The 10,975-nt window shown below is 41.2% G+C and overlaps 1 protein-coding gene across 2 annotated transcripts in view; it reads right to left on the bottom strand.

Annotated features, from left to right (window-relative positions):
* Window positions 1-333: 333 nt before the first annotated feature.
* kiaa1328 (KIAA1328 ortholog) overlaps window positions 334-10,975 on the bottom strand; it is an 18,038-nt gene continuing 7,396 nt past the window's right edge. For both annotated transcript variants that reach the window (XM_041816135.1, XM_041816142.1), the window contains exons 6-12: window positions 9,326-9,450; window positions 7,652-7,995; window positions 7,319-7,537; window positions 7,028-7,123; window positions 6,840-6,904; window positions 6,560-6,668; window positions 334-688 (exon numbers count right to left, since the gene is read on the bottom strand). In XM_041816135.1, the coding sequence (XP_041672069.1) occupies window positions 460-688; window positions 6,560-6,668; window positions 6,840-6,904; window positions 7,028-7,123; window positions 7,319-7,537; window positions 7,652-7,995; window positions 9,326-9,450 (1,187 nt within the window). In that variant the 3' untranslated portion in view covers window positions 334-459. The remainder of the gene's footprint in view (window positions 689-6,559; window positions 6,669-6,839; window positions 6,905-7,027; window positions 7,124-7,318; window positions 7,538-7,651; window positions 7,996-9,325; window positions 9,451-10,975) is intronic.

Genomic DNA, 10,975 nt, shown 5'->3' with positions numbered 1-10,975 from the left:
GAATAAAGCATCTTGTCTCCTGTCATATTTACAATTTATCAATACACAGGTGCCCACAAGTGTTTCTGCTATGACCTCTAAAGTTGGTTTTTCATGTCTTTCATCCACAATTTCTCTGAAAATATGAAAAGATTTCTATTAAATGTTAAAAAAGATCTGGTGATGAGAATGAACAGGGCATATGGAGGTTTATTGGACTCATTTGTTAAAACTAAAACATTGTGAATTGTGTGGTTGTTAGCATTAATACTGACAAAGTCCTTAGAGCGGATCAGTGTCGCTCTGTGGTCAAGAGTTCTGCAGTAGCAAGGCAAGAAGCATCACTCATTCTGAATAAATACTTTTTATTTCTATTAAAACCACAAAATAAGACTATTGTCTTCATGATCATAATGTCAATAGAAAATTTTATGTAAGACCATGAAAAAGTCAGTGACAGGTTTTTGTCCTGATACTTCATCAGCAGATGAAGAAAATATCCTCAAGTATCTGGCTTTCTTCCAAGTCCTGCTGGGCATGCTGAGGATACGGTCCAACAGGAGTATGCAGAGTTCTGCCCACTGGTTTGGGGGCAGGGAGGTCTGGCCTACGCTGCCTGGTTTTGGGTCTTCTAGTAGATGGCTTATTTAGCTCAGATGTGGAGACCGGAGAAAAGATATCCAACAGTTCAACCACAGAAAAGTCGAGCCTGAAAAGATAAGCAAATAAAACTTTCTTTGTGCTTAAATGTGACCTCAGCTTGCATACAGACCTTGTTGCTTTATTTTAGAATACAGATCCAGGAGGTGCCCTACGGACAGGCTGTGTTAAATGAGAATTCTTGTTCTGTTTCATTGTGAAAAATGAAATGCACACAAACACCAGAAACATGCATGCCATTAATGTTAAGCAGGGAATTTGCAGGGCAGGGCACAACAACCACACAAGGCTAAAGTCCATTTGGAGTTCAACACTAGCACCAAAATATTCACCACTCACCTTTCACTTGTTAACACAGACAATAAGAAAGCAAATCTCTCTTCGACATGCTAACAAAATCTTTCTTGCCAATGGTGTCCACTGAACCCTAACAAGCTGCCTTAACAAGTCAAAACCACTGGGGCGTCCCGGCAGAAAAACAGAGTTTCTTGCAGGTGCGAAAGAAAAAGAGGGAAAGGACCCGATGCTTTCTCCCCTGGAATAGAAATGAGGGAATGTGCAGAGAAATAAATAAACCAAAACGGGGGAGATTAAGCTAATAGAGATTCAATCCCTCAGTCTGGCTGGCTTGATAAATTATTCAGTGTATACACAGTCGAACGATGGGCATTCCAGATACAAAACATGAATTCTTTAAAGCACGCTCCACTGATGTTGCTAACATAATTCTCTGCTCGTTTAAAGCCGCATCGATTTGCATCGCGCGGCTCAGTTCGCAGCTCTCCCAGGTAAGGGTGATCTTTGGCGTGTACTTGTTGATATGCATGTGGGTGGTCAGCAGACAGAGAGGAAAAACTTCCAATCAGAGTGAATCTGTGTTCCACCGCACGTAACTATAGACCTTGATATGTCATGTTTTCACATAAACTGAAGGCAGCAAAGATCAGTAGCTGAAAAGTTTTCAAAAAGTGCTATATTTTACTTTAGGAGCATAGAGTAATGTATGCACATGTTTGAGTGTGAAGGGGGAAAGTGAATGAGGGTTAAGTCGGCTGAGGGATGATAACTGAGGGAAAAAAAGAAAGTGAAGCTCAAGTAAGTAAATCTGTCTTCCTCATTTGGTCTCCTGCCTGTCAACAGCAAAGAGAGAGCATGAGCAACTTTGTGTGTTAATGTGCGTGTGTGAGAGAGAGAGACAGAGAGAGAGAGACAGAGAGACAGAGAGAGAGAGAGAGAGGAAGCAAGTGCAGCTTTGTGGATGGAGAGAAAGCAGAAAGGGAATGTGGGGGAGGGACTTTGGCTGGGTTCCGTCTCGAAATGTGAGAATTTGCATTTTTATTTGTTGATTTATTTAACGGACAGGGCTCTCAAACAGCCATCCATCAACAAACGACATGTTGGTAATGAATAATGCATCACTTACCAGCGGTCACAATCTATAACAAGGGGAGTGCGAGGGGTAGGGGGTACAGTTTGGGCAGAAATGCGGGAGAACGGCAGTGGGTGGGGTGAGAGGAGGAGGTGGCACAGAGAGGCGTGAGGGCTAGAGAGAATGCCAATGGATTTTCAGAGGGGGTATACAATGCAACAAAGAACTTCATTTCTTGGCTCGAGTTTGTGCGAGGTGAAGTTGTGAATTGCTGCTCAATATTAATATCCTCCGGGGAGTCCTGGCAAATCCATTTCACTGAGACATGCATACAGAAAAAATAAAGCCTGGACAACAGTCACTGGAATACAAGTTTCTGTCATTGTTAAAGAAAAAAGAAGCTTTGACCGGGGATGTTGGGTCATTTTGACAGCACCTAGAGATAATCCACTGCCCACATTAAAGTTCTATTAAATACTTCAATCTTCTGTGTTTGACGCTGAAGAAGCCTCAGAGAGAACAGTGTACTACAGAGAGCTCATTCTGACAGGATATTATTGATGCAACACAGACTCTTCAATGAATTAAAGAACTCCCTATGTCTTTGAGCCTGTATGTAAAAATGAAAAGGGTCCTGTGGTGGTTAAGCTCCCTGCCTCCAAATACTTCTTAAGTTCTTTGAACACATAGAACTGTACTTTTCTCTATGTAATAAAAACCTTTGGGCTTCATTTTCCCTGTGCACCAATTCTCACTCTGTAAGGCCAGATAAAATTTCCACAAAACTCCTCTGCCTATGCTCCCCATCGCCTTCTTCCTGCTCGTAACTTTCACTGCTTATTTGGCTCCTCTCTTTCATTAAAGATAGCCGTCTCGCCCCGGCGCCCCTTTTCATTTGCAGTCCAAACAGTGAGATAAAAAACCTATAATGGCCACTGCATATATCCCGCATGTCAATTTCCCAACCAATCAATAGCAGGCGGGCAATGGCAGGAAGGATGGAGATGAGATGGGCGGGGTGCGCTGGAACTGTCTCATTACTAACTAGCACAGGATTCATGAAAGGATTAAGAAGGTCACTTAATGTTAACCCCAGCTTGGTTTCGCAATTTGCACATCAAGATTGAATTGGTTAAGATCAGACGGTCACTAGGGGCATGCTGTTGCTATGTAAAACAGAGGGCTTCAGGTAACATGCTGAATCTTACAGTAGGCAGACTTAACCAAAGAAAGCTACTTCATTTTAATCCTCTTACTTTGACCATTTGTTTTAAATATTACAATCTGACCGCAGTTATTCATCATGGTAGCGCTCTACAATAACATATCCAGTGCCTATAAAAAGTATTCACCCCCTAGGATGTTCTACCCTTTAGTTGTTTTTATCTACCCTTTCTAATTGTTTCAACCATGGTCAATATAATTTGGCTTTTTGACAAAAAAAAATGTAATGTGAACATGAAAGATTTCTACAAAGCAATGCCAATTAAAGAACATTATGTCATGTAAAATAAGTGACTACATTCATATTTATCCCCTTTATAGTGACTGACCTAATTCAACAGAGGTCCAGCTATTGGTGCTAGTAGTCTCACAATTAGTGAAATGGGGATCACCTGAGTGCATGAATGTGTCTCAAGTGATTGTTGTAGTTGTTGACACACCTGTGTCTGGAAGGTCCACTCACTGGTCAATCAGTATTCCTGGCTACTATTACACCATGAAGACAAAAAAAAACACTCCAAACACCTAAAAGAAATGGTTATTGAAAAGTATAAGTCAGGGGATACAAAAAAAAAATCCAAGGCAAGAACATCCCCCAGAGTTCAGTTAAATCCATCATCAAGAAATGGAAAGAATATGGCACATGTGCAAGAAGGAGACTAGTGAGAGAGACCACCAAGACACCTATGACTACCCTGAAGGAGTTATAAGCTTCAGCAGCTGAGATGGGAGAGACTGTATACAACAACTGTTAGCCAGGTTCTTCCCCAGTCAAAGGTTTACGGTAGAGTGGCATGTTGAAGAAGACTCATATTAAATCTCCAGTAGAGTTCACCAAAATGTTGGAGACGCCATGGTCAAGGGGAAGAAAGTTCTTTGCTCTGATGAGACCAAATGGTGCTTTTTGGCCATCAGACATGACAAAAATTGGCAGACACCAAACATTGCACATTACCACAAACACATCATCCCCACTGTGAAGCACAGTGGTGGCAGCATCATGCTGTGAGGATGCTTCTCAGCAGCTGGCCCAGGAAGGCTTGTAAAGGTAGGGTGTAAAATGAATGCAAGATATAGGAAAATCCTGGAGGGCAATCTTATTCAGTCTGCAAGCGAAGTAGAGCTCGGGAAAGGATTTGTTTTCCAGTAAGACAATGACCTGAAGCATACAGCAAAAGCTACACTGAAATGGTTTAAAGACAAGAAGGTTAATGTTCTGGAGTGGCTGAGTCAAAGCTTAGACTTCAATACAACAGCGAATTTGTGGCTGGACTTGAAAAGGGCTGATCATGCTAGATCCCCGTGCAACCTGACAAAGCTTGAGTAATTTTGCAAAGAAGAATGGAGTAAAATTGAGGTGTCCAGTGCAAGCCTGGCTGAGACCTATCCACACAAATTGCTGTGATTGAAGCCAAAGGTTCATCTACTAAATACCAACTTGAGGAAGGCTGGATATTTATGCAAAAATTGTCAAAAAAGCCAAATTAAATTGACCATGACCATTTCAGTCAATAAAAGGGTAAAACATCCAAGGGGATGAAAACTTTTTACAGGTGATGTATATGGCAATAAAACAGAGCAACAGTAGTTTGTGCTTTAATATTCAACATAAGAACCTTAACTGATGAAAAGGTAGCACCTTTTTTCAAACAACTGCTAGCTACAGTCTGAATATTTGAGTAAGGTTATGATTGTTTTCTTTTTTTCTTATAAATAAGACTCAAAATAGGCTTGGAACCCAAACATACAGTACTGTCTTCATCTCTGTTGCATCCATTTATTGAATTTGTTTTTTTATGGAATGCAGCTAATAAAGAAGACAACAGTCTAATAACAACCGTTGGATTAACGAAAGAATTACAGCTATCTAAAGAATGCATAATATAAAGTGTTACAGGCAAAAACCACAGAAAGAATTTCAGAGACAGACTTCCTCATTAATGGTAGTAAAAGAATCTCTGTGTGTAGCTAAGAGTCCAACTATTTTAATGGGCTTTGGAGGTGTAAATGGATTGTAATATGATCCGATACCCAGGGTCCGCTGCTGGAATTAATAGGCATCTGCTGGAGCTCACAGTTCAACTTGGAGCAAGCACTGCTTTGTGGAACAGTAACATGTCTGAAGTCTTAAACTTTCAGCTGCACAGCTGGCAATACACAAGAAAAAAACTGGATTTATTTTTGCATAAAAAGTTACAAGACGTGAGGATCTGCAGCAGTGCGGTTACAAATAGCCTTTTTTTTTTTTTTTTTTTACAAATCAGACAGACAAAAGGCACACAAAAACGCACAGCACACCCTAAGACGTCACACAGTCAGGTTAATTACCATTCTGTGTAAGGGTAGAAGAAAAAAAGGTAATGAATGTCCTTTCCTTTATAGGATAGTCTGATGCTCACAGTCAGTGATTCATTCCTGCCCTTAAAACCTCTCTCCTCTTCTTAACATCTTTCTCACCATTTCCATTTCCATCCATCTCAACTTGTTCTAACTTTCCTCACTTCCCATTTCTCACTTTATCCGATTCTCTCACCCCTCACTCACTCTCAAACACACTTTTAACATCTCTCCCCTACTCTTGCTTTCTCCGTCTCATTACTGTGGCAGAGAAAGAGAGAGAAGGGAGGGCAGTGTGTGCATCCAGAAGTCTGTTCAATTACACCTGCTGCAGGGTCCCTGCTAGGCCGACTAATGGAACGCAGCATGTCTCCTGACAGGCCGGCCACAGCGCAAGCTAGCCCAGTAAAAAGCTTCATTTAGCTTCTCACAGCTCAAAAAAGTTAGCTGGACTAAGAAAGGACATAATTTAGCCTCTAACTCTGCAAAAACTGAATCCCTGGGCAGGTTTCATAATTAAGATTTTATACCATATATGTGTTTCAACATCAGTGATTATTCCTTAAAACCAGAGAAAGAAAAAACAAACTGCATCAAGAGGTCAGGGAAAGCAAATAAGCATTTGAGACAGACAAGCCTACAATAAAATCTTGCTTGTTCCACACAGGTAGAAGCAGCCTTACCCACTCATTCTGACTTTTCTGCAGTAAATAATTCATCTTGAGTCCTGAAGAAAGCCCTGCTTGGAATTTGAAACCAGTACAAGTAAAAGATGTATCCCCTCTAGATGCTTTATTGCTCAAGTGCTTAACTGTGCTGTTTTTCATTGTTAAATGAGCAGGGAGTTCCACTGAGAAATATTCTACCAGGTAACTTTAAACTCAGCTGTGTAAGATCTTACTGTATATCAAATGTTAGAGAAAGATGTTTTTTTTAAATCAATAGAATAAATTACACATTTTTTTATGTGTTTAAGTGATGTTGAGTTACCTGGCCTCAGGGGTCGTCTGGATCACAGACACTGGAGTGGGCTTGCTCAGGCTCACAGGGGACTTCACAGGAGATGTAGCCATGTCCTTTTTAGACCACTCTGAGGCCTCTGTTAAGAAATACAAGACAGTAGGAATAAAACAGAAGACACTGAGAGCAGTGAGTTTTATAATCAAAACAGAACCTTAAAAAAAGCTGTATATACAAAGTAAGTTATGAAATAAATACTGTTAGCAGAAATGTAAACACATCATCAGAAAAATCAAAGGTTGAAGCTTACCATTGTCATTGTCCAGAGCATGCAAACTCTGTCCTCCAGGTTGTACCTGTGGCTCTTCATGAACGCTGTCGACCACAGACATAATATGCTAAGTTGGCTTTAAAGTGTCAGAGTGTTTACATGCATCTGACTAAAATAGTTGTTTAAATGTGTGTGTGCCTTTCATTCCTCCAGACTACTTGGTTTACCTGGAGGGTAAATCCTGGTGAGAGAGACCTGCCAACTGTGGATCTGCATGTCTAGAGCTAGAGCTGCTGAGATCCGATTTTGTAGCTTGCTTAAACCTAAAGAGACACAGGAGAAAAAAAAAACAAACAGAAATGGAATAGGTTATGGCAGTCAGTAAGGGAAAACTGCAGAGGAAAAAGGACAAAGAAAAGGGGACTTACTGCATGACTTACTATTAAAAGTAACTATATCTTAAGGCCTAAATGTAAGCAAACAGATGTGGTTAATTTCAACTTGCTTCTTTTTTTTACCTGCTGTAATCGAGACGCGACTGGTGTAGCTGCTGATTCTGCCTTTGGAGTCTCTCCTCCTGCTCAGCCAGTCGAGCATGCAGCCTCTCTCTCTCCGTCTCCAACTGCATCTTCTGCAGGAGCAGCTGGTGTCTCTTCTCCTCCCAGTCTTTGAGACCCAACTGAGGCCTGGCCAGGGCTTCATTGGCCTCTGAACTGATGGCATTCCCACTTTGATGCCTTTATGTATATAAGCATTTAATTTGCTTTAACTCTTACAATTCTCTCTTAAAAAGAGCAGATATTAGTTGAACGCTACACAAAAGTATAGTGAACATGTTTGTAGATCTGTACCTTTCACTCTCAAGTTGGTTGGGGTCACTGCTGAGATGAGAGCCATCATCAGTGCTCCTCTGCTGTGTTACATTGCTGCTGTCTTGGCAGTGCTCACATCTGAGTTGCGGCTCTCTGCACTGCCTTTTCTGACTCCGTTGCTGTTTAATCGGCCCATCGGTTGGGCTAAACTCACTAACAGATGAAAGAGACTCAGCATTGCTTAAGATCTGTACAGGCCCCTTTCCTCCGCCACTACTCCTTGATACTTGAGGCTGTTGTGCTCGAGCAGTGGCAAAGCCGAGGTATGAGCCATCAAAGCGTGAGCCATTAGCTCTGCTGGGGGCTTCCTCGCTGCTGAGCACCTGGACACAGAACAAAGAGTCAATGAATGCATTTTGACCAATTTAGGAAGCTTCTAAAAAATTTATGGAGTATTTCAGCCAAAAATGTTAGACTGCTTCAAAAAACCCTGATGTTGAACTGCACTGCAGATGGAATTGTACCAGTACACAAATATGAGCCACTAACCAGTCTAATCTGCTCATGTTCCAATGTGCATTAAAAGCTTTCCAAATGTGCTTTTGAGAGCTTTTCACACATAACCTGCTTCCTATGAGAGTGACCAATATTTGATTCATTTTTTCAGGCCAATACCTAAATTCTTCTGTTTTATAGTGACTGTGTTTTGCTCAGAGCTCTGCCAAAACAAGAAGGATATTTTCAGCTATTATATCCTGCATGAACACTTTCTGTGAGGGGGATAATTGCAGGGTGAAGACAATAATATCACAATACAACAACTTTATGGTAACTGACTTACAGTTAAAACAATCCTACTATATACTGATACAGCAAAGCGCAGGGCTGATTTGCTATTTGGTGTCAGTTTTAGCTTTTATCACACTTCATCCTTTTACTTCTAATCATAGCTTTTCAACATTATTCCACTCTCTTATTCTTCTTTTTCTCTTGCTGTCAACTTTTTATTTTTCTAGTTTATGTTCCCTTTATTCATGCTGTAAGAGCCAACATGAGAAGGCATGAAGTAGTGACACAGCAGGTCAAACTACCAGAGAAATCTGAGGCTGTTAAGACTGTATGATATCAGGGGAAGCTTGGTCCAAAGCAGCACGAATGCAAATCATCCCACAAAACTATAAAACTGGACAGTGGCCACAAGATTTAGAGGACGGTTTCAACGCCGACTAACAGGCAGGTAAGCCAAGGTCAGGAACATTATGAGATAAACATAAGGAGGAAAGCTCATCTAATAGTTGACTGGGGAAGAGGCTGTGACTAATTTGCCAAGGGTCAGAGAGCAAGCAAACACACATTATTCAGAGCTACCGCGGGACAAAGAGGTTGGCCAAGTCATCTTTCCTCACAGAGAGCTGAAGCCAGAGAGGCGTCTTTGCTTCCGAAGAGTCACCTTGTAAGAGTTTTCAATGTGTCGTATTCATATTGAACCAGTGACTGGAAGACAATCCATCCATTATTTGCCTTCTTGAATTATAACAATGCTTAGCAGTATGACTATATGTTGCTTGTTTTATACCGGATGTTTTTGCACCTGCAGATGTTCTCTGAATAAGCCCTACACAGAAGCAGGCTAATCATACAGCATAGAATAAAACAAAGGGAATAGCATGTATATGATGCAACCTAATATGCCCACTCTAACCCAAATATTACCTTGCTATGTGCTTGTGCCTGGCTGAGCTGGGCAATGGACTGGTTTAGCTTTGCCTGTTGCTGAGAAAGATATTGTTGGTAGAGCCTGAGAAGCTCCTGGCATTCTCTGTACTGCTGTTGCAGACCTGGAGGGCCAAGGGTTAAGAAACTAACAGGGTGAAACAAAAGGTACAAAAACATACAGAAAAATTCGACAACACTGAAATCATTCCTTTTCTGCAACTGAGAAAAAGTTTACTGTGGACCTCAGCTGAAACAGAGGATGGTTTTGATGTTTTGATCAAAACTTAGAGAGAAAAAAGTTTTGTAAAGGAAAAATAAAACTCTTAGGACTAAGTTATAACATCTCTTCCCACAGTGCGACTCCAGTGTGAGGGTAACTTTGTGCACATCAGCAATTTTAGTAAAGAAAAACTTCTCTTATGCAACTTAAAGAGAAAAAAGACAGATGCTGGATTTAGTCTGACAATCCGAATTAAATCCCTTGTTTCTGCAATCAATTACACATTGGACCAGAGAGGCAGAGAGAACAGCAAAGTTGAAAACAGAGTTGGAGAGAAGGCCAACAAAATCAAAGTTGTTGTTGTGGCACAGAGCTTTCACCATCTGGGTCGGGCCAAGCTGTGTCGAGCTGAGCTGGGCAGTGCCGTGCCAGGCTATCTGCCAGACAGAGAGCTGGCAGACACAAGAAAACTAATCTGGAGCGGAACGACTGCTGCGCCTCAGGAGCCAACTAATGACAGTGGCAGCCCCACACCATACCTCACTGGCACATCCAAAGATAATGAGCATGAGAATGGAGAGACTGCACACAGACAAACTTGCAGACCTTCTATAATCAACCTCGTCTGACTCTTTCGAGTACATGCACAAAAACAGCGAGACATAAAAGGAACACACTCCCCACCTGAACCTTAAAGCTTGCACACAAACACTGCAACGAAGCAGATAGTACACACGCTGCAGCTCGAGCTGACCTCAGAGTGTGTTCTTTCAGGCCATATCTTTTTTTACGACGATGGCCCTGCTCCCTCAGCTGATGAGTTTCTCAGCATTCGTTTAGAAAAAAAAGCATCCATTTAAAGAGAAATTCAAAGTTCAAAGCAGTCTTATTGAAGGGATAGTTGGCGGAACACTCCATAAGAAAACACTTTGGTTGTTAGAAGACTTCAATCAGTTTGTGGAAATGAAACAGAGGGACGGAGAAGAAAGCCGGGATGACTTTGAATTGAGGACCAGACACCAGACAAATGCAATGCAGCGGCTTCCGTAAACACTGGGAAATTGTGAGGAAACCTTTCATCTAACTAAGGCCCCCCTATCGCTGTGCTGATAATGTTTATGGAAGTAGTTCTATATGGGAAGCTTAAGGACATCACAAGGACATCACATCATGTAAACCTGTGCTGGTGGGTCTATTTATGCAGTATGAATAAGAGTCTTGAAAGAGAGATACTGAATATGTTTACAGAGCTTCATCTCACATCATTTCAAGATAGAGTTGTGAGTCAAAATGCAAACAGTTCGTATGCATAGATTTGCTATAAAGACTGATTCCACATGATTTCTTGTGCTTGAAACTAATAGAAACAAAATGCTATGGCTCTGGAAACAATTCATTAATGTTTGAGAACAAAGTAACACACATGT

Source organism: Cheilinus undulatus, linkage group 3 (assembly GCF_018320785.1).
Source record: "Cheilinus undulatus linkage group 3, ASM1832078v1, whole genome shotgun sequence".
NCBI lineage: Eukaryota > Metazoa > Chordata > Actinopteri > Labriformes > Labridae > Cheilinus > Cheilinus undulatus.
This window is presented reverse-complemented; position numbering and strand designations above follow the sequence as displayed.